This window comes from Fukomys damarensis, unplaced genomic scaffold, assembly GCF_012274545.1.
Source record: "Fukomys damarensis isolate Sample0158 unplaced genomic scaffold, DMR_v1.0_HiC HiC_scaffold_33, whole genome shotgun sequence".
Classification (NCBI taxonomy): domain Eukaryota; kingdom Metazoa; phylum Chordata; class Mammalia; order Rodentia; family Bathyergidae; genus Fukomys; species Fukomys damarensis.
The window spans coordinates 2,959,496-2,982,742 of record NW_022900945.1 but is presented as its reverse complement, the minus strand read 5'-3'; the positions used below and the strand labels follow the sequence as shown (position 1 = coordinate 2,982,742).

The following is a 23,247-nucleotide window of genomic DNA, read 5'->3' as shown; positions in this document are numbered from 1 at the left end:
CACGAAGGAGGCCGCGGCAGGCGGGGCGCAGAGGGCCGCGCTCAGAACTGGACTGAAACTTGGGGGAGACTCGCCTTGGGGCGCCGGGTCCCGGTGACGTCACCAGCTCAGCGCAGCCCAGACGGCGGCGTGGGTGCCGTGCAAAAACAGACGGAAAAGCAAAGAAAAAGAAAAAAGAGCGTAAGAAAAAAGCACTTTTAACAGCAATACGTAATCCGTTAGGGGGAAATGTTCCAAAGAAAAATAAACCAACACGTATAAACAAAAGGATTTGCAGCACAGTGAATTCGGGTCTAACCGTCCCCACCCCCGGATTCCTGAGCACATACAGGTGTCCGTTTGCTTTTCACAGTAATCCACGAAGACACGGAGCACATCCGATCCACTCACCACCTGGACCCCTCCACCCGAGCGAGGCCCGCGCGTCGGGGTAGCGCTTTCTCCCCTGCAGGCACAGCAGGGCGCGCGGACAAGCTGTGTCCTACGAGGACCTTGAGGTGTCCCTCCTGCCGTGGAAAGACAGCAGGTACGGCCACGGGGCGCACGATCCTCCAAACGCGGGAGAAGCCAGTGATCGGGGAGCAGCAAAGATAAACCCTGGGGTGGGGACGGACTGGACTCCCTTGCGGGGAGACACATGGTAGTGGCCGAATTCTGTGAATGCACCAGAAGTGGCCTCTGAACTGCTCACTTTCACCTGGTTAATTTTGTTGTATGAATTTGCTGTATAAAATCGCGACACTTGCAGTTTACAGTTGTTCTTGCTTTTTTCTCAGTACCTGTTTCGCACGTCGTGAGCACATCACTAGGGGGTTGGTGCTGTACCTGAGGTATCTTCATCCTTCTTGGTCCTCTCCTTCTCTCCCTGCACCTCTGGGTCCGCTTCCCATGTGCAAAGATTTGTCTCCCTGTTTCCTATTGTCTGTATTTATTTTGCTCTTTTAATTACTTACACTTCGGGTTTCTCGTGTAAGAGAGATCACGTGATGTTTAAGGTTGTGTATCTGATTTATTTCACTCAGCATTCTGGTCTCAAGGGGACCCATTTCCCACAAATGGCTCAAGTCCGTCTCTCTTTACGGCAGAGTAGTACTCCACTTCACATACATAGCATAACTTTTTTCATCTGTTGATGGACGTATCAGCCAGCTCCGAGATCTGGATACTGTGAATTGTGCTGTGATAGACTTGGGTATGTGAGACGTCTTTAGCGCTCTGGGGAAGACGCCTAGAAGGAGAATGGCTGGGTGGGATGGAATTTCTAGTTCTAGTTTTTGAGGACTCTGCACACTGACTCCCCCAGTGGTCCAACTGGTCTGCACTCCCACCGACAATGCAGAAGGCTTCCTTTTTCCCTGAAGCCTCGCCACCGTTTGTTTCTATTTGATTCCTTATCCATCACCATTCTGTCTGAACTCAGATGAACTCTCAGTGTTGTTTAGATTTGCATTTCTCAGCTGGCCAGCAACGTTGAATATTTTAAATTTTCTTTTTGGGCCATCTGTGTTTCTTGCTTTCTACAATAGGTCTTTCTCAGCCCTCTGAGTGCCAATATTCTTGGACAGCATTATTATTTATGGCCACATATTGTTCTACCGAGAGAACTTTCATTACTCGCGTCACTGATCTCGGGGTGGTAGGCAGGCTGATCTACTGTAAACAGGGAAGAGTTCACTATTTAGTTGTCCACTGGATAAGAACCGCAAGCAGTTCTTCATCAAGGAGCAAGCACGTTTAAAGGCTTTGCATAAGCATTTCTAAACTCCTTGCCTCGGTCTCCCCATCAGAAGCCTGTCAGGGAATGTGTATTTCTCCATTTGTATCCATGATATTCTACTCTCACCCAAAATCCCATTTTTGTTTTAAAATTTTATTCCTTTGCATTAAAATATTATGCTCTTCGGCACCACTAAAACCCTATTTTGTAGAGCTGAGAGACTTGGGAAAGTTCATTCTTTAAAGAGGATGAGAAGTAAAATCACCTGAGCACATGCTGTAGCCCAGGTCGTTCATTAAGTTCAGAACACACATTACCCAGAGGAGCACCGGCTGCTGGACAGACATTGAGTAGATGTCTGTTGTGCCTGAGGCAGTGAGCATAAGGGCAGTGGGAACGCGGAGCGGTGAAGCCAGGCTCCTGTATGCAGGGCTCTGCCTCTCTGGGAGACCGCAGTGGTGAGTGTGCAAACAGCACCTCGGCGCCCTCAGGAAGCGGACGTCCAAATCCGACTTTACAGATGTCGCATTTGCTCAAGACCTTTTCCAGACGACTTTTTGCATCTCGACTTCAGAATTAGCAGAAAATACTTCTGCGTAGCTTCTGTGGCACCAAATGTTTGTCTCTTAGAGATGACTTCCATTTTTTTGGATCTGATTAAATGCTATTTGAAGCCACATCTGGTGCGTGAATCAGGTGTTGCTTTAGGGGTGTAATGATGTAACCCCGACAGGGACAAGATTAGCATGTTAGCAAATTATTAAACTAATAATCAGTGGCTATTTGGAGTGGATTCAACTCTTTGAGCAATATGCTGTGTCTTACAGAGCGGGGACTCTCAAACTTTGTGACCCAACCTAGTGAAATTTCTGTGCCACAGAGGGAAGTACGTTTTCCACCGTCACCCAGGAAACATGCAGTTGGAATGAACATTTCAGAAAGGTCCCGCCGTGACCCCAGGCGGCCCCTGCTTGTCGCTGTTATATTCTACCCCATTTTAACTTCCTGGGGTGACACAGTGATTTCTATGTGCACTAAAGTCTCATGACAGTTTGATGCAGGCTGCTCTAGGTTTCAAATCAACAATCCTTCTTTGTCACCTTTGCTCATTTTCTAGAAATCTGAAGAAATAACGGACTCTGCTGCTTTAAATTGTTAAAACTGAAATGATTGCTGCTGCTACATTTTAGAAATGGACAGAAGCTGTAGAGACTTGGGAATGCTGCTGTGTGCCCAGGGAATTCCTTTTACTTCCGGCTCTAGCTCGCTCTTCAAAGAGCAGCTCCCCTCGCAGACTTGAGGGGCACCCCAGCCTGAGAATTACCGAGCCGCGGTGTGCACCAGGCCTGCGGGTGATCATCATGCTGTGTGTGACGACCTGGACCCTATAATACGAGCTTTGCGCTCACTCTAGCCTTTGTGTTTTAAAATGCGTATGGTCTCACTGTGTATTTTTAAGGTAGTGCAATCGGGAAAAATGTCGGAGAGGCTTAATTTATCTCAATCTATAATCATGATCATCCTCACTGTCACTGTCATCCTCTGTTGTAGCCCAACGGTCTTCTATGCCATGAGAATGTAATGAAAATAAGTATATGAGGGCTGGGGATTTAGCTCAGTGGTTCCGCCACCTGCTTCATAAGCACAAGGACCCACGTTCGATCCCCGGTACCAAAAAACAAACAAACAAAAAATAAGTACGCTCACAGACAGTGTAGACAGTCAGAACGAAGAGCTTGTAACAGTTATTTATTCATTTAACCGCATCTATCCAGTGCCTACGAGGGACCAGCCACAGCGCGATGATCCACATTTGGTCATTATTGTGAATTGTAATTTTCCCTGGAAAAAGTAATCGCAGTTCAGTAATTGCAAATTCAGTCCGAGAAGTACTTTGTATAAAGTACTCAGTACTCTGAGGAGCTCCGGAGGGGGTGTGGTCATGCCTGAGGCACAGCCGCCCTGAGCATCTGGGTCCTGAAGGACCAGAAGGCGTTTCTCGAGGAAATGACAAGCGCTGACACGGCACGCAGGGAGGCCATCACTTGTGTGTATGAAACGGTGCTTCTTCGTGAGAGTGGCAGGAAGCGCGTGGGAAGGGGAGCAGCTCTCACTCCAGATCCAGGGCCGAATCCATCCTGAGCAAGCCTTCGTGCGGCCCGGAAGGCGATCTCAGAGGGAGAAGGAGAAGGAACCGAGGAGGCTTCCGCACGGGAGGTGGGGAGATCCGATGCAGCCTTTAGAGAAAGAATCATGCTGACACGGGAGGAGATTAATTCCTCTGGCTCGTGTCCAAGACTGGCTGGGAATCTTCTGAAAGACTCAGACTGAAAACACTGGAGGGCTGGTCCCGCAGCGGAGCGGCAAAAAGCCGGCAGTGGGCAGGCCGAGCTCTCCAGAGGCTGCCTGCTCTCGCTCCCTCTCTTGCATATCATTTTGCTGAAAACCCCACAATCAACTCAGGAATCGGGGCGCAGGAGGGCAGGTCCGGCCCGAGTCCACAGCAGGAAGCGGCTGCAGGCTCCAGCTCAGACCCTCGTGCTCAGAAGGCTGGGTGAGAGGCCTTGGGTCACGGGCCAGAGCTGGCACGGGAAGGCTTTTCTGAGAAAGACGACAGAGCAGAGCAGAATACAGTGGACCCTTGTCTTACGAATTCAACCCATTCCCGAGGGCTGGCTGTAACTCAGGGTGGTCAGTGCTGCCTCAGGCCCCTCCACACGGCCTTCAGAGTCTCTCTCCTACACACAGGCCGAGCTCAGTGTCCTTAGAGAGACCCCGGCCCAGGATTTCTGATTAATCCCACACAGGAGAGGCTGTGTCCTGTTCCTTCCAGAACTCTTTAAGGATTAAGTCTGTATCAGAGACCATCTGGAAGCACAAGCGGTTGGCATTTGGGCCCTAACTCAAGACTCCGGTTGTAAATTAAAACTAAAAGCCTGGTCAAAACCCATGTTCGTAGGTCAGGCCGGTCGTAACTCGAGGGTCCACTGGACAGTGAAGAGAATGTGATCTAGAACCAGACTACCTAGGTCTGGTTTGCGTATTGGAGCGGGCACAGGACAAATTAAACACGCTATCCCCAGAGCAGAGTTGGTGAGGGTGGCGGCACGCGGCTCTGAGGCAGGCAGAGGCAGTCAGAGAGGAGCGGTGACAGCGGATGAGCGGATGAGCGGATGTGCACGACAGGGTCAGAGCCCGCAGCACCAGTGTGAGCAGGACAGGTCGGTGGGGAGACGCTGCCCTGCAGAGGGCAGGCCCGGAAGGACAACTCTGAGCCCAGCAGGTGCGGACTCTGACCGCACACTCCAGGGTGAGTAGACCAGAACGCCAGAACGGAGCCCCTGGTTGTGCAGGATGCCAGAGGAGTTCAGGAAATCAGACTCGGGGGCGAGAGAGGCCTCAGCAGAACCTCACCAGCTCGCTGGCGCACTGCCCTGTGCCTGGTCCTGAGAAGAGACCTGGGCACACGCAAAGAAGCCATTGCAGGGGCTCCAGCGGCCACCACAGCTCCGGTCCATCACCTCCCTGGCCTTGTGTCACCACAGTGCTGACCCTGGGGCTTTGTCCTTCTGGGATCTCACAAGAGAGACCCGCGCCCCTCTGGCTGCCCTCAGCCGCTGTCCCCGAGTTGTGCATCACACCAGCCTTGAAAAGCCTAACACAGAATAAAACATCAGGTGCCTCTAGGGAAGCCGGCTCAGGGAAACCAGAGGGCACCCTGTCAAGAATAAGGGCGGGGCCAACACAAGTGGCCCCAGGGTGGCTGGGAGGGGCCGGCCTGCTGTGCAGCAAGCTCCTCGATGGTCTGGGAGAGAGGCAGCAGGGAGCCAAGAGCGCAGAAGGAAGTGGGTGAGGCAGGAGGCTGGAGCAGAACACCCAGGGGTGGTTCCACAGTGACTGCACGCGCGGCGAAGCCGGGGAGCTGACCAGACCTGGCCCAGGCTGTCTCCAAATTCTCTGCGGACTGCAGAGGTGTCTGAGGAGGTGTGAGAGTGAGGCTGGCACTAGCAGCATCAGTGTTTTACACTTCGCTGCTCAGATGTGAGTGTGTAAGAGGAGTAGCAAGGGCGAGAGAACGCCAGGCAGCGAGAGCTGTGGACTCAACGGCAGACTCAGTCTCCTCCCTGGCCTTCTGCCCTGAGGCACACAGCGCAGCCGCCCCGAGCTGTGACTTGGATAGATGACTTTTCTTAGTTGAAGTTTTGCCACAAAATAATATTCTAGAACTTCCTTCTGTCCTAATCTAAATAATCCTTGAAATAGTTTAAGCTCTTACTATAACTGAGGTTTATAGTAATATTTATGTATAAATGGTGAAACATATTGTGAAAATTTATATCTGTGAACCAAGAAAACATTTCCCTTGGGCCTTAAATTTACTCAATAATATGAAACGTTCAGGCATGGTGGCACAGCTCTGTAACTCCAGCTGCTAGGGAGGCTGAGGCAGGAGGACCCCCAATTAGAGGACAGCCTAGGCAATTTAGCAAGAGTGTCTCAAAGTTGGCAGGGCCCAGGGTGCAGCTCAGTGGCAGAGCACTTGACTGCTGTGTGCAAGACCTGGGTTTGACCCCCAGTACCTGTGGGGGCGGGGAGAGAGGAATTGTACTTTTTCCCACTGTGAAGTTTAGGTTCTTTTCCTCCTTGCTTCCTGAATTTGGACACTTTCTAAACAATATATAGTTTTTAAAAATGACAGAATAATAGCTATGGAACAGTTAGTATGAATATTTGAAAGATGAAGCATCACCCAGCGAGTACAGGGAAATATATCTTCTAAAGTACACACTTGTGAGGGACGACGGGATTTGCATATAAGCCTGCGATGTTTTAAAAGAATTACCTTGTTGAAAATCTCTTCAAAGTGTGTATGCGAAGCAGCACAGAGACTGGTGGAGTTGCCCTTGGTGGCAGCGCTGGTGACAGGGACTGCGGGGGGTCCATAAACAGCTGCATCACGCCAGGCCTCTGCGCCCTGCGTCTGGGAGGTTTGTTTCTCATCGCCTTCCCTGCTGATGCTCGGCCCCGGGCTGCTTGTGGACCCGACCCATCCTTCCACCAGCCCGCAAAATCCGCACCCACAGCACTGAAGGACGTGTCCTCTTGTGCCCCGGCTGGGTCGACCTTACACTGATACGTAACGATGGTGCATGTTTAGGGGCCCGGTGTGACGCTTTCACGCACGAGCACATTGCGTAGCGGTGAAACGGGGTCTCCAGCACCCCGTCACCTCCAGTGTCGATCCTTTCTTTGGGGAACATTCAAAATCTTCTCTTCTGGCTGTTCTGGTGTAGACAACACATCATCGCCAGCTCCAGGACAAGGACTGAGTCGTCCCGTCCAGATGTGCTCCCTTGACTGTTGCCCACAGTGCTCCTGGGCTGGCTCCTGCTCCTTCCCATAGGCCTCCGGGCCTGGCTCCTTGTCTCTGCTTCCAGCCCTGGTACTGGACTGTGGAGGAGCACTGCCCTGACCTCCCGGGCCTGCTGCAGAAAGTGAGGCTGACTAGCAGCCCCCAGGTAGCTGCTGCACCCCCAGGTGTGCAGCTCTCCTAACGGGGCCGCTGTTCTCCCCCAGTACCCCACAATGGTCCCATGGGGTCCTGAGCACGCAGGGTCCTTTGCCGAGGGGCCATGTCTGCCTGGCGAAGCAATCCTCCCGGGGCCACTTTCCAGGCACCTGCCAAGACGCTCTCAGAGCTGTGCTGCGGCTGGGCTTTTTCTACCTCATCCTCCTCCATCTTTCTCCAGGTACCAGTGTCGGACCTGCTGTGTGGTACGGACCCCAAACTCCTGCTCCCCTCTCCTTTATCTGTCACAAACAATGACCCCAAAACACCTGTGGACTTCTCATTGGGGCTTGATGTTCATTACACAGATGAGGCCAGCACTGACACAGGTGGAAATAATGGTCCAAGAAGTAGGTCGGGCAACGAGGCTTAAAGAGTGCTGACAGAGGGTCCGAACCCCGGCAGAGAGGACATCCCTGCACACCCGGCCACACTGCCACTGAAGGGCTCCCTGGTGGGCGAGAACAGCTGGTGAGTTCAATGTTCAGGCGTTGGGAAGGCGAGAGTCAGATCTGTAAGAGGGACGGTGTGGGCCAACTGCCTCTCAGTTCTAGGGGGGCCATGTGGCAGGGCAGGAGGCAGAAACCGAGACGGTGGGCGCGAAGGCGAGGTGAGAGCCTGCCTAACCCGGGGCCCTTCCTCAGGCACAGGACTTAACGCCACTCAGGGACACGGTCTCCCTGTGCCTCACCGCCCTGCTCCTAGACTGTGGGGCAGGCAGGAGAGGGAGGGACAAAGGCAGAGGTGCAGAGACGGGTCTGTAAGGGGAGGCCAGAGGCCACCGAGGGCTATGTCCTCGCAGGGCCCAGAGGACAGAGCACCTCCACGGCTACTGGGATGCCTGCGTCACTAAGACCTCATGGTGGCTGCTCGTAAAGCCAGGGCTGAAGCCGTCACAGAGTTGGGGTCATTAATCACGCTAGAGATGACTGCACCCCAAAATGAGAGCAGGAAGGAAGTGAAACCACAGCTCCTTTCTGGTAACCACCAGCGATCCTGAGGAGCTGCCGATGGTTCACGGCTCATAGGTGCTGCAGGGATAAGGGACGGAAGCCTTGTCCCTAGGGACTGTGAGACACCTGGCGCCTGACGCCAGAGAGACAGGAAGCCGTACACCGGAGGAGGCATTCAGACGCAGAGCAGCGAATGCCGAGCCCAGCGGCAGGATGATTTCAACCAGGGCTCTTCCCGGCCCTGCCTGAGGGATCACAGCCATTTGGCCAGGGGACCATCCACCAGCAAGGGGGACCCCCACTCCACGGCCTCTGCTGGGGCTCAGACCCAGCTGGCAGTGAGCCCCGGGCGCAAGACCCCAGTCGGCGCTCACTTCACCCAACTTAGTGAAAAGCGAGCCCTCGCGGAGGTTGGACTCACTTGGGTCCTCAGCCAGTGGGCCAAGAAACAGCATTACCGGAAAGACCAAGAGGAGGCCTTGAAACTGCCACTCCTGGGCCAAGATGGTGAAGCAAAAACGTCACATCCCAGAATGATGCAGACATCAGTGCCTCTGCAATGACTGTGGGTCAGCCTGAATGGCCACCGCATCCGGACATTTGGCCAATGTTATCTTGGATGCTTCCAGGAGGCACTTTTAGACGAGACTTCACTCAGATTAGGGCTTTACATCAAGCAGATTGGCCTCCGCATTGTGGGTGGACCTCATCCCACCATTAATTAAAGGTCTGGGTGGAACAAAGCCAACTCCCCAGCAGGATGGACTCTGCCAGGCGGCGTCCTCCGGTCTTCCCCTGCAACGTCTGCTCGCCCTGGCTCGCCAGTGGCTGCCGCTGGATTTGAGCCAGGACCCCCTTTCCTCCCTGGAGCCTGGCCTCCCCAAGTTTCCATGGCCATGTGAGCCGAGAAGCTTTAAAAGAACCCCCCGCCACACCCCGCATGGTTCTCCTTCGCTGGAGGACCCCGGCCAAGGATGGGAAGCGCGTGGCAGAAGTCCCTGTCCTGCCCCCGCTGACGCTGCCTGCCTGGGGTCCATGGAGCCCACACAGACCCTGGGAGCAGCAGGCTCGGTCGAGTAGGAGCCTTGGTCACAGCAGCCGTGAAGGACACAGCCGTTCACCTGATGTCCCTTTCCTTCTCTATTCCGATCCAAGGGAATCAGAAACAGATTGCAGTGACACAGAATGGGCTGTGTTTAGCTGTCACCCTCTGCTGTACCACAGCGTCCACCCCGCCCACTGGTCCAGTGCGCCAGTGACACACCGTCTGTCTGGCAGGGCCAGCAAGCACGGCCTTGGATGCTGGAGGCTTGGGAAGGAAGTGAGCCCCAGAAAGTGGGAGATGAAGCCCAGTAGAAGCAGGGTCCTGCCACTCTGGTGACATTTTGGGGACCTCAGTGACCCCCAAGTTCTCCTGCAAAGTCAAAGACAAGTCGCTGCACCTTCCGTCTCCTGCTACAAAGGGAGGCACAACCCCTGGGGTTCTCCAGATGCTGGGAAATCTGGGGCTGCCAGCTTTGACCTCTGCGGGCCAGGTTGCAGTCCCAGCTGTGCCTCTGCGGGACGCGGGGAGGTACGGTATGTGGACAGACGTACGCCCCGAGGTGCAGAGTGGGTTCTCTGGTCTTACCAGTCAGCGCCCACCCTGAACGCACACCTTTGAAAGGCACCAACGCCATCATTTGCACCCAGCCCACTCCTGTTAGCCGTCCAGCCGCGATCCAGGCAAGCGAGTGGTACGGAGGCTTTGTGTGAGCGGCACCTACACACAGGCGCTCCTCCTTTCAATACCAGGTCGTCCTCGATAGCAGCCAACCCAGGCGCCTCGGGGGCGCTGTTTCTCAAGAAGACGAGGAGTCGTTTAGTGCTGGGAGCTCTGCTGTCCTGGAAGGACCAGTGGATCATCCTCGGGGGTGGAGACATGGCACCGCCTTTTCTGCCCGAAGAGCCTGGGCCAGCACCAGCACCCCAGGGTACACGAAATGCCCGATTCACAGGCACGGAGCCCCACATGACATGATGTGGCACCTGATCAGGGGACTCATTTTGCAGACAGAGCTGCAAGCGTGGGCTCTGGACCACGGAGTCCACAGACCCTTGCCTTCCCAAAGCAGCCAACATGATGACGTGGGGATAAGCACAGCTGAAAGCCAGTTTGGAACCAGTACTCAGGAGGACAGAGTGGCATCATGTGGGGTACAGTGCACGCGTTGGAGACCTCTGCCTACAGAGTTTCCAAGTGGAAGATGGCAGGGCTGTAGGAACCCAAGGGCAGAGCAGCTGGGGCCCCTCCCATCCCTCGCCGTGACTCACTGGAGGATGTCTGCTTCCTGTCCTTAGCATCTCAAGCTCAAGGGCAAGGGGCTCATTCCCTAGGGAGCAGAGTCTGCCCCGGGCATGGAAAAGGTCTCATAATTATCAGGTCTGGCTACTGCCCGAGTATTTTGGGCTTCTTGTATCCAGTGATCTGTGGAAGAGAAACCACCACTAATCTAAGGCAATGGCCATGAACAGCAGGAGAAAGCCAAGCTGTGTTTCCCCATTGTCACCCCTGTGGGAGCCTCTTGGTACCCCATCACCCAGCTGCAGCCACAGAGACACCGGAATGGGCATGTTGGAATAGAAGAGCCCCTGAGGAGAAGGCGTGTGGGTCACCTCACCGGGTAGGCTGCCAGGGCAGTTGAGGTGGCCATCAAGAGTGAGAACGTGGAAAGGACAGCGGAGCAGGTACAGCGCCTCAGGATGGAGTTTGTCTTGCTGACCTCCCTTTTTGAAGTTTTCCTCCCAGAAGAGTGGCTCCCAGGCACCATGGGACAGCTGTTCCTTGGATGTGTGTGGGGAAATGGATCTGTGTGACATGAAGGTGGACCCCAGCTTCCAAAGAACCTACTGAGTAAGGGGCAGAGGTAGCTGTGCAGAGTCTTAGAGCTAGTTATTCCTTCCAGGGGATTTCCTGCTCTAAAGCTCCTCCCATCTCATCTGTCCTTGGTGCTTTGCTTCTTGGGGGAGCTGAACTGAGATAAATCATTTAAAATATTTTGATAGGCAGAGTTCTCAGAAAACTTAGAAATGCATGCTGCTTCATTCTTCCACCATCTCAGACAACCTCCCGCCATTTTAGACAACCTCCTGCCATCTCAGACAACCTCCCACCATTTTAGACAAACTCCCGCCATTTTAGACAAACTTCCGCCATCTCAGACAACCTCTCACCATCTTAGACAAACTCCCGCCATCTTAGGCAACCTCCCACCATCTCAGACAAACTCCCGCCATCTTAGACAACCTCCCACCATCTCAGACAAACTCCCGCCATCTCAGACAACCTCCCACCATTTTAGACAAACTCCTACCATTTTAGACAACCTCCCATTTCCTCCCTGTAGCCCTCAGTACCTGGCACATACGCAGATTGTGGATCTACACTAAAATCTTGATTTTCAAGCAAGATTTTAAAGCTCATATCCAGAAGCTCAGTCCTGACTGCAGTCTCATCACTGATTAGTAATGGATTACAGACCTGGGACAATGATTGCTTCAGAAGCCAAGCTAGCAGGTGTCTTACTTTGGCAGTGCATAAATTATCTAGTCTCACTTAGCAGGCAGGTTTTAAAAATATATTGAACTCCTCATTACAGATTCTACAATTACACGTCCCATCTGAGCCAGCTCAGGTGTGGGGTTTCAGGTCTATTCTTCCCTTGCCGCCCCAATTATCTATCTGGATCTAAATTCCTAGGATTCTCCAGTTAAGGTCTGAATCGCTTATAGAATTGCTAACATTGAAACTGCCCACTCTAAAGGGGCGTTCCGGCGACCTCCTGCTTTCCTATAATTTTGCTGTGTCTCTGTCCTTTTGCCAGCTCCTCCATTTCTGTTTTGCTTGTAATATTCCGTTACCTCTGCTTTTGCACTCAATTGTCCATTTCCGGGCAGCATTTTGGTTTTTATTCGCCTAGTAAGAGAAACCTAAGCTTTGAAACTGGACTGTTCCAGAATACTTTTCACATGAGCACAGATCTTTCTCCTAATATACTTTTCAGCTGGTGAACTTATTTCTAACAGAAAAAGTTCCCAAGATAGGGCAGGGCAAAGAGCCTCGAAACTGGGTTAGCGCTAATCCCCGCATCCTACCACGAGTTTCCCAGGTGCCCTGAGGACAGGCACCTGCCCCTTCTGTGCCAGGGAACACTGACTGCAATTATAAATATTTCACTCACAAAGTACCCGTTCACGAAGCTTACGGCGTCTCCACAGGACTGAGGCCTTCTCGGGCTTAGCACAGCTATGACCACTTCAGATCGCTGACCTGGAGGCTCCCTGGCCTGGAAGAGGAAGAGTTTTGGGAAGTCGGCTTTTCCACATTCTGCGGCCTCCGGGGAGAAACGTAGATAAAAGACCCAGAGGGGATCAACAGTTCCACTCTGGAGATTAGCGATAGGAAATTTCTTCTTGGAACAGATAAACCCTCTGTTGTCATTCAAATTCATTTTTATAGGGTTGATATGAAAGGTTAAGAATTCGTAATTATGTCTTTTTGCACAGAGAATGAACACACTTCCTAACACTGTTTCCTGCGCTATAAAGTTTTTTTTGCAAATGGCCGTCTGAGCGTAGAAAACCACCATTCATTCATTCATTTAATGTTTTTGAGCTCAAGCCATCGGTTAGTTTTTCGTAGCTTCTGCCTCTTGAAAATCACCACAGATCTGCGGCTCCTTTGACAAACTCAGTATTTTGCAGTTACTGTGGTCACTCGGGGAGATTCTGAAGCAAGTGCACTCTGACCTAGGCAGAGGCTTTCCCGGTCTCGCCGTGGCGCTAGTGCTGGCTCCCAGGCGCACAGAGGCCCCCTTTCTTTCTCTGGCTCCTGTGCATTAACCAAGACATGGAGTTAGCTAATAAGTGTGCTTCCGGCTGAGGCAGGAAGCGAGACTCTGATTCCCCACGCCTTCTCCCTCCTGTGACCAAGTGACCCGCACCATTCCAGACACTGGGACCCCTGGCACCTGGGTCCCTCTGTCAGCCTCCCACGTGCGGAGCCACTGAAAGGTAGAGGCTGCTGGTTACGGCAGCCGCCCAGCCCAGGTGACCAGCATCACCTCATCACTGCCTTCATGCCCAGAGCACGCCTGACCCTCTATGGTCGGCAGGGCAGGGGTCAATCAGGCTCCACGACGTCAATGTGTAACCTGAGAGAGTCAGCTCTTCTGGCTCCGGATCCAAAGTTCCTTCCAGGAAGGGTGGCTACCAGGGGAAGCAGCAGATGACAAACACCTGGTCGGCTGTGTGGGGGAACAGGCCTTCTGGGAGGTGATGCCCCCCAGCGCAGCCCCTGTACTTGTGCATGGCTCTTCTCGCTGGGCTGTCACAAGGACTGTTCTCCTTACTTTGCTGTGTCTTCTTTCTCTGTGTTGGGGAATCAAACCCAGAGCTGCGAGCCTGGCAGGCAGGCGCTCTGCCCTGGAGCTGCCCACCTTGTCTGTCTTCCTTGACCAAAACACATTTCCTAACCCTACCAATGAATGACTGCATTTGTGTTAAGGTAACAGAGCCATGCACATAATATACAGACGCGTCCCAAGGATGCGTCAGTCCATAATCACAGCCTTTCCAGCCCTTCAGAACTCCCGGGAGGGCTCTTTTCTTAGTATTTCCTTTCTCATTGCAATGTAAATGCCACAGTTCGTTCCATGCACTAGGCTCACAGCCCGGACTTGGTGAGCAAGGGCTCGTTCTGCAAGGCTTCTGTCCGGTGTCCTGGAAGGGAACCCACTGGCATTTGGCGAGGCTGAGCGCCCCACGGAGCCCGGGTGTTCTCCACGTGAAAAATAAAAACCACTGGGGCCGGTGCAGTCGCAGTAGGGACGGGCGGGAGTGAACAGACCTGAGAGCCCCGGTTCTTACTCTTAGGTGGACAGGACTCGAGACTAAAGGCCAGGAGCTGTGCAGGGGCAAAAATCAAAACTTCTATCTTGGGAACAAAACAAGCAAGGTGTCCCAAGGAGGAACCAGAGGGGAGCGTGTGTGTGTGTGTGCCTGCCCGTGTGTGTGTCGGAACCCAGGGGTGCTTGACCAATGAGCTATGTCCCGGCCCCTTCTCCTTTTTTATTTTATTTCTGAGACAGCATCTCACTAAGTTGCCCAGGCTGGCCTTGAACTTGCGATCCCCAGTAACTGGGATTGTAGGCGTTTGCCAGCACAGGCCAAATCACTGGAAGTCTTCGGCCAGCTCGAATGATAACTACATCCCGTGGGGACCAGAGGACCCTGCAGAAACTCCCAGCCCTGGTAACAAGCCACTCCGGGCCCTCTCCCTGCTCCCTGCTCCCACCGGCCCTGCTGCAGCCTCAGTCTGTGTCAGGCAGACTTTCCAGTTCTTTCAAGGCCTCCTTGGCTTTGTTAGGCCCCGCCGAACCTTCCAGGCCGTCACTGTGGCTGGCTGAGTTCTTTCCTCGCTGGGATCCCTGGGCCAGTCAGGTGTGCAGAATAAAACCCCCACTCTCCTGTAGTCGCCCCTTTCTCCTGGGTATTAGGGGGGGGGCTTCTCGTTTCCTTCCGGCTTTAGGTTTTAGCTTAAATTTGAAACATCAGGGAAAATCCCATTTAGCATTTTATTACGTCTCCAAATGGACCTGGACAAAGACCAAAGATCTGGGAAGAATAAATGGTCTTGGGCCAAAGAAAGTGTTTTATAAAGAAAAAAGCATTCCAACAGTTTAAAGTCTGCTGGACAGCCAAGGAAAATTAGGACAGAAAAGTATTCGCTGAAGTTGGGGAGGAAGCAATGGCCCGGCCAGGGGTGAGTTTAGCAGGAGGGAGGGAAGGGAAACGGTTTCCTAACAGGAGGCTGAGGCGGGAGGGTCATCTGGGAGACAGGAGCACAAGGCAGGCCACAGGGCTGTGATGGAGGAGTGAACCCGGGGCAGAAGAAGGCTTGTTTTGCAAAATGAAAGGCTTGGCTGTATTTCAGCGCTAAGGGAAAGGAGGTTCTTGGGATAAGAGTGAGATGGTGGTTTCCATGGTCTCCTTTTCATCTCCCAAGGAAAATGAACCCGCAGGAGTGATGTGAAGGTTCGTGCCAGACATGGGTGGGCAGCAAGCCCGCTGCCTGTGAGGAGGAGCAAGTGTGTTTCTCCCTCCCTTTCCAAGATGTAAATCTTGATTTTACACATTTTAAATTATTTAATTTGGGATGATTTTTTAAAAAAAGAAAAAGCAACTTCCTGTGATGTAAAAAACCCCAAACATGTGTTTCTACCCCATATCAAACTTGCTTCCACTTTAGTTGCACAGACTGCTAATTTGGGTGAGCGATGGTCAGAGATCATAATTTAACACTGGGGCTTTCTTTTCACCTCTTTCCTCTCCCTAATGATCTGTTCCTGGGCCTAGAAATAGTATGAGTTCACTCAGTGCCAGGAGCGGTGGCACACACCTGTCCCAGCTCTCAGGAGGCTGAGGCAGGAGGATTGCCTTGAGTACAAGGCCAGCCTGAGCTACATAGGGAGACCCTGCCTCAAAAAAAGGGCAGAGTTCATTCAGTGTGAAATGAAAATGTAGATGGAGGAAGGTGGGAAGGAATAAAGGACGTGTGGCAAACAACATCGCCTCTCTAGAGCCCTGTGTGAACCTGTGAGCACGTGGGCTGGAGGCTCCAGACCCCGAGTTCCGACCTCTCCCCCTCACACTCCACACCCGGCCACTTCCACCAAGGAGCCCAGACTGGGGAGGGCAGTGTGCGCACACGTCTGTCCAGCCCTGGAGGCGCTGTGGCCATGGTGGCCGCCCTGGCTCCTGGGCCTGACCCTGCATTCTCAGCACGGCTGGAGCTCAGCAACGTGTCACAAAAGCCCCAGGAAGATTGTTCCCAAAGAAGGCTGAGGCAGCACGGTCCCGGGACCTGTCCTCACGCTGCACAGCCACGCCCGGGTCAGCGCTGTGGCGCTGTCTGGGCCAGGTCTCAGCCTCCAGGCCAGGCCTTCAATGGGTGGAGAGCCAGAAGTCACCAAGCCCGGCCCGGTTCCACCACGCTCCTCCCGCAGCTGAGCCGGCACAAAGCTGCCCTGAATGGACCCCGAGGCACTGGAGCTGGACGGTGCAGTCTCATGGCCGCCCACGCTCTGCCCACTCCCTGGGGGCTGTGGTCTCAGCCAGAGTTTGTGGGACGCAGCAGCAGGTCCCAGGTGCACACCTCCCAGGGGGGCCCCGGGGTGGGGATCCTGGATTTGATTGAGCAAACCGGCCATTCAGGATGCTAGAGACCACAGGAAAGCGATACTATTTGGTTTGAGCCGTAACAGGAAGCCAGAAGCACACTAGTCCCTGCCTGTAACACAATGAGGCACTCAAGTATGTGCTGACTTAATACAGTTACAACGACAGCAAAAGCCTGGTCATGCGGGGCCACAAAAACGTCAATTAAAATGTCCAGGACCACTCTGGGCCTCAAGTCCATCATGGAATAGAGAGACAGATGGTGTGCTTGTCAACTTTAGATCCAGCTATCTGTGGCAGAAAGTCCTAAATAATAGTGACTCAGGAAGGACGGAGACTTATTTCTGGTACTCACAAATTCATTGGAAGACAGCTCAGAGTACAGCAGATTCTGGAAGTTGTTGAAGGCCCAACGTCCTCAGCACCTTCCATGTTGTAGTTCAGAATGGCTGCTGGAGTCAAGCCATCACGCCTACATTCCAGGAAACAAGAAACAGAAAGGAAGAGGGAAGGAGATCATGCTCCTTTCTGTGAGGAGTCACACAGCTGAAGGAGTCAGAATTAGACTCAGTCCCTGCCTGTGAGGGTAACACGTGTTCACCACGAATCCATCACATCTCCCCAGCACCGTGTAAGGTCCTCACCCAGCAACTTAGATTGTTTTTCTTTAAAATTCTTTCCACTTAGCTGTAAAGATGCACTCTACTTAATAGGCACAGCACCTGCCAGATGGGCCTCCCAGCAAACTTATTTCAATTTTTAATCATCATGGAAGAGGAGCACAGAAGGAAAGAGCTCTGCAATATCCCACCGGTGTAGCAATGAAAATCTCCAAGCGGCACTGGAGAGACCAGTTCCTCAACTTCCATTTTGTAGAAGTCTGTTAGATTCCTTTTTCCTCACAGCCAAAAGTACTTGGGAGGCGCCTGTGCTCAGTTAGTTCCACTCAGTGTAATTACTAACCAAACAATGAGCTCCACTTACACGCACATTTTCCCATCAATGCAAACATTACTAAATTGAAGCAAGAATTTGGCTTGGGAAAATAACACCCTGCAGGAGGTAACAGGTGACCAGACCAGAGACCAGAGAGAAACAGCAGGGACTTGGGAAAGCTGGAAACCGACATTTACTAACTTGGGTTCTAAGCATTCTGGGTAATTTTTACCCACCTGGGCGGCCATTGCAGGAGGAGTCATTGGCACCTCCGGCACATGCTGGTTCGGCCACCTCTAAGTCTGGACTCAGGCGACAGCTGGGCTTCCTCAGGGCATTGACCCCAGAGACACATGGGATCCAGACGGCCCGAGCCACGATGCCAGCTGTGCCCCTGAGGCTGTGTGACACCTGGACCAACCTGTCGGCTACCTGTGCCTCAACTTCCCGCCTCCTGGGGTTTCTGTGAGGATGAAATTTTCTGCTTACCTGCAGCGCCCGTAGACCAGCGTCAGTGCAGGCTTAGCTGTCATCACTGACCCAGTCCTTGTCAGGGTTATTGTCTCTCCCTAAGGGCTTCCCTAAGGAGGAACAGACCCCCAGTAATGGGTAGCTCAGCAGTTTATTGGACATCTTCTTAGTTGTGTACTCATGCATACTTATCTTTTTTGATTTATTCTGGAGATATTTTTTCAATCTGGGTCATTCTAGGACAGCAGGCTGGGTTCTGCTTTAAGTTGTCTGTGGGGTGTTTTCATACAGGGTGAAGAGGCCCCGGCAGGGAGGCTATGCTATGGGAAAGTGGCTCTGTCACTCTGGGTGCTGAGGGACAGGGCTGGGCCCGGACACAGGGCCAGGTGGCCGGGGGCTGTCAGGGCCTTGATCACCATCCTACGCAGGGTGAATGGACACAGGATGCCCAGTTTGAATACTTTGATGGCTTGGTGGCACCGTGCTCCCCCTTGTCCTGTACCTGGCCCGGAGGGCCGAGGGCAGGAAATGGTGTCCTGGCCACAGGCCTCATGGGAGGCGGCAGGGCCTGGGTTCAGAACGAGCTGGCTGGCCTGGCAAGACCTTTGCGGTCTCCAGAAATCAGTCCCTTGGGAAGGGGCACTCCCTACCCGGGGCTCCTGGCCCCAACCTACCAGGTCACCATAAAGTACAGAAAATAAAACACAAATGGTGCAGGTACTACGTAGGCTGTGACTCAGGAAATGAACTCTCTCTCCCCTTGCCCAGCACGCCTTCCGCTTCTCTGTGTGCGACCCTCACCCTTCCAACCCCGACCCAAGGGTCACTTACCAGGGCCATGTGACAGCAGGACTCGTTCTCTGGGTCCAGCCCTTTGTCCCCGGTGCTGGGCACCTGGTATATGACAAGGTTGGGCGAACACTGTCATGTTCTAGAGAGAAGGCAGAGTCCGAACACTCAGGAAGAATGCTCTATCTGAGCAAAAGTTACAAGTCTTTTTGCCCAAAGAGTTAAAACCTTGCATTTGAAACACAGGGATAGCTGTGACTCAGCTGTTTTCCTGCTACTGGCCCTACCAAGTTCTAAAGCCGTAGGTGTGGGGAGTCTTAAATTAGCAACAGACTCCACCAGTGAAGAGCCTGGCACTGCAGGCAAGGTGAGGCCATGACCCCATTTCCAGGGAGATTAAAACGCCGATTTAAATTCAGCAGGTCTGGCTGCTTCCTGAGGATCTCACGCAGCCCTGACACAAGTGGGCTCTCGACTCTGAAGCTCACGCTCCCATCTCCAAAGACAGACTTTTTAGTTGTTGGAAACTTTAGGATTTGACCTGATTTCATCACTTTAAAAACACCCAGAACTTTCTCAGGTGACTTTCTTTCTATTCCACTCTTACTTCGTCCTGTTGCCTTGGGAGAAGAAGCTCAGCTGGAGTCCCTCAGCCCGTCCTCTCCGTAAATCACGGTGACGTCCGAGACATGGAATGCCTGGCCGCTGGCGAGCTGCATGGTCGGCCCGACAAGGGAGTCATTATGCGGACAGCGGCGTTTGATTATGTTTATCGTTTGATCATGTTTAGACATCATTTTACATTCTTTTCATGAAAAACATCTTGTTCTTTCCAGAAAAGCCTCCCCCGCGGGGCACAGGAGGTTTTCAGCTGCCCTGTCCTTCACTCACAAGTGGCTCTGAGTGCCAAGGTGATGAGAGAGGAATTCAGCCCAGGACGACATAACCCAGGCCACCCGAAGAGTGCTTCTCCTATAAGAGGAAATGGAAGGGGCCCGGGAGCCCGGTGTGTTCTTCCCAGCTGCTGACTAGAAATCAAAGGCGAGAAAGCGGCCCGGCATGGACGGCACCCCGTCTCCCGGCTCCCGGGCAACTCCGGCAGGTGCCTGCCACTCAGAAGTGGCCTGGGTGCTGTCCTCACAATCTGGGTCACTGAGGAGCCTCCTCGGTGACCTGGGCTTCTCTTTTTGTCCTTCCCAAGACATTTGCACTGAGGGACACCTGGCTTCAAGAAGCAAAAGCTAATCCATCCTGGTGATGCAAACAGGAGGAAGTGTCTCACACGCCACACGGACACCCCAGGAGGATGGGGTGGGAGCGTCCATCCTGGGGTTCTGCTGTACCTCGCAGCTCCCTCTGCAGCCTCACCCCTGCACCCCTACCACAGCCCTCCCTGCCGGGGACTCCTTTTCTCCACCCACTGTCCACGTCCACAGCTCGTCCATTCAAAGGAGACTGCACAGGGGCCTCATGCCAGCCTCCTTGTTCAGGGAACCGGGCCTGACTGGCCACGCTGAGTCAGACGCCGCTGTGGGCAGCAGAGCAGACCGGGGCACTGGAGGGGGGCACCCCATGACCTCTGGGCAAGGCTGGGAGTCTGGGGACACTTTCAGACAAGTCCGCTGGGCACCTTCACGTGTGTCCAAAATGACACTGCAATTTTTTTCAGTTGAGAAAGTAACAGTTATTGCTAAAAGTTTAGAAAATGAAGAAATATAGAGAAAAATGTAAATATCAATAACATTCACAGCTTTCAAAAATCTTCTGTTGGCATTTGTAGTCATCTCAGTCTTTTGCCTGTGTAAACCAATTCCTCTTTATTTTTAACTCTGACATTAAACACACAATTTTTTCAAAATTTACATTTTGTACATTTCCCCAAGGACATAGGCTTTAAAAGCAATTTTAAAGGACTAGAAGGTATTCCAATGTCTTCACTCGATTCTCTGGGGTTTTTTATTTCTTCTGTTTTACTTTTGAAAATAAGACACCTGACAGTACATGTCCTTACAAATAAATCTTGACGTTAGAGGACAAATGGAAAAGTGTCAGAGATTTGAGTCGTCTGCAGGCAGGGTATAGGAGCTTAATGAACGCAGGCGAACATGGCTCAGAAGCGCCGCTCTCTCCTGCACACACAGAGAGACCGAGGACGCCGCCAGCCCCTTCTGTTCACCCTCCGCCGGCCACCTGTCCCTGGGCAGCTGTGGCTCCCGTCAAATCCTCCGGCTTTCCGAGGAAAACACATCTGTGCCACACCTGCAGGGGGCGCCGTCTCTCCACTCAGAGTTACAACATGGTGCCAGCTGCTCACGTGGATTCCGCTTCTCCTCCACGCATCTGGGGTCTCACTGAGCCGGCAGCAGGGGGTTTAGATACCGGCGTCTGATTAAAACCCAAGTGAGGTAACAGATCGTCAGATGGGTATGCAGGGGATGCCTCCACTGGCACACACACTGGCACAACTGAGCACACACGCGTGTTCTGCTTGAGCCCATGGAGGAAACCGGGAGGAGCCGATGCACGCTGGGTTCACGCGCTCCCAGGAAGACACCTATCCAGTGTCCGTCCCAGGCCAGGCACTTGGCTCACCACCGAGCGGTCCCGCTGCTTCGGTGACCTTCTCGGTGCTCGAGTCCTGGGGGCCCGGGTCTCTGGACGCCGGCTGTGGGCTCCGTGCTCCGGCCCCCAGGTGCAGAACCTATGCGTGGACGCAGGTCGGATTTAGGGCAGACTTGGCCTCCCGGGTGATGCTCGGGAGACAGCGGGCTGCAGGCCAGGGGAGCTCGGGTCTTATGGGCCTGGAGACCTAGGAACAAGGGCGGCCACAGGGTAGCTCCAGTCCTGAGGCCAGAAGGCACGAAACTCAGGAAGAGTCGATGTGTCAGTGCGATGTGAAGACAAGAAAAACAAAGTGGTGGCCCAGGAGGAAGGCCGTCGGGCAGGAAGAGCGCTTACTGCGGGCAGCGTGTCTTGTGCTGGTCCCGCCTCTGACCGGGATCCCACCTGCTCTACTCAGTTACCATTAAACACAGACGCCATCCAAAGCGCCCTGCACAAACACCCAGGTAACCAACCAACCCCCGGGCGCCCATGGCGCATGAAGCTGCCGCCCGCTGAAGCTTCCGGTGTTCTTCCCCACGGCAGCGGGAAAACATCTCACCCGCGGGTCTGAGTCCTCGCGTGCCTTTAAAAACCGGCATCTGTGCAGCAGCCCCAAGTGGCAGTCGTGAGCCCCCACTTAGGGGACACAATGAACCCGTCCAGCACAGCTCCTGACTCACCACCTGTCCGAGGAAAGGCCCCCGAGCGTGTCTGTGCCTCTGGCCGCCGTAGATCTGACCTTCAGGCCTTCGCTTGCACCAGTGCCCCCGGCAGCTGGAAAGAGCTGGGCGGAGAGCACAGGGTACGGGGTGGGAGCCGCTCCGGGTGACCCGCACGCCCGCGCTTACCGGTGCCGCCACGCTCTCTCTAGCGCTGACATCCAACCGAGGAGCTGTCCTGCCCGTAAGGGAGGCACAAGGAGTACTTAGAAGCTGGGACAGCGAGGACGTTCTGGAGGTACTGGTGATGGTGGAGCAACCTGGCGGTCGCCGGGTCCACAAAACTGCCGCTTCGAAAGGGTTAAAATAGCAAGTTTTATGTTTTACAGCCAGGTGTTGCTGGCAGCTGGGGATACATTCAGAAAAATGCATTTTTTGGTGATTTTGTCATTGTATGACCGTCCCGAATTACACACACTGGGTGGTACGGTTTATAGGATCACATCATATGTGCAGTCTATCGTTATGTAGAGTGTGGCCGGACATATTTTACGGTAATAAAATATTTCTGAAAACACAAGTGCTCACAGATCTAGCGCAGCCCTCCAACACTGCGGTTAAAATCAATCTATTCATGCGGGATATTTATGGGACAGTGAGTATCTCGGTCACCTTCCCATCCCTGGGACAAAACCCCTGACACCCACAGCTGACGGGAGGAGAGGTTTATCTGGCTCACATCGTCAGAGGGTTCAGTCCATAGCTGACTGGCTCCAAGGCAGGGCGGCCTGGGGGAAGGACCTGGAGGAGAGCTGCCCGGCAACCAGAAAGCAGAGAGAAGGGAGGACCCGGGCAGGAGACCCACCCCCGCCGGCACAGCCCGCCCCAGGGACCACCCGAGCCAGCCCCCAGCTGGGGACGCACCCACTGCTGGGCCGACCCCTGAGGAGCACAGCCCCGCAGTCACCTTCCCAGCGTGTGACCCGGGTACACTGTAGGTCTGATCCAAACTGTACCAGGGCGGGAGGTGAGAACAGCCAGGGCCGGCGGCCCGAGGGGAGTGGCCCTGAGGCGGCACTCTGGTCCCGCTGGCCCGCTCCGAGCTCGCGGGAGGAGGCTCCACGGCCTCAGCCTCATCAGGCCGGAAGCGCGTTCCGTTCGTCGCTTCCGGGTGAGAAAGTCGTATCTCAAGACAGGACTAAGAGGCCATGTTCGCAGCACGCACGAAGGTCTGAGTCTAGAAGAGCTTCGTGCGGCCACGCTGCTCGGCCATACTGCCGATTGCCGCCTCGCGTGGGAGACGCGCCGAACCGGGCCGCCCAGGAGTTGACC

The 23,247-nt window shown here is 53.7% G+C and overlaps 1 protein-coding gene across 1 annotated transcript in view; it reads right to left on the bottom strand.

Annotated features, from left to right (window-relative positions):
* Positions 1–17,925, bottom strand: part of Raver2 (ribonucleoprotein, PTB binding 2) — a 63,057-nt gene extending 45,132 nt beyond the window's left edge. Inside the window, exons 1-4 of the mRNA XM_010605232.2 lie at positions 17,882–17,925; positions 17,629–17,792; positions 16,812–16,873; positions 12,460–12,564 (exon numbers count right to left, since the gene is read on the bottom strand). Coding sequence (XP_010603534.1) covers positions 12,460–12,564; positions 16,812–16,873; positions 17,629–17,792; positions 17,882–17,925 — 375 coding nt within the window. The remainder of the gene's footprint in view (positions 1–12,459; positions 12,565–16,811; positions 16,874–17,628; positions 17,793–17,881) is intronic.
* Between the last annotated feature and the right edge of the window lie 5,322 nt (positions 17,926–23,247).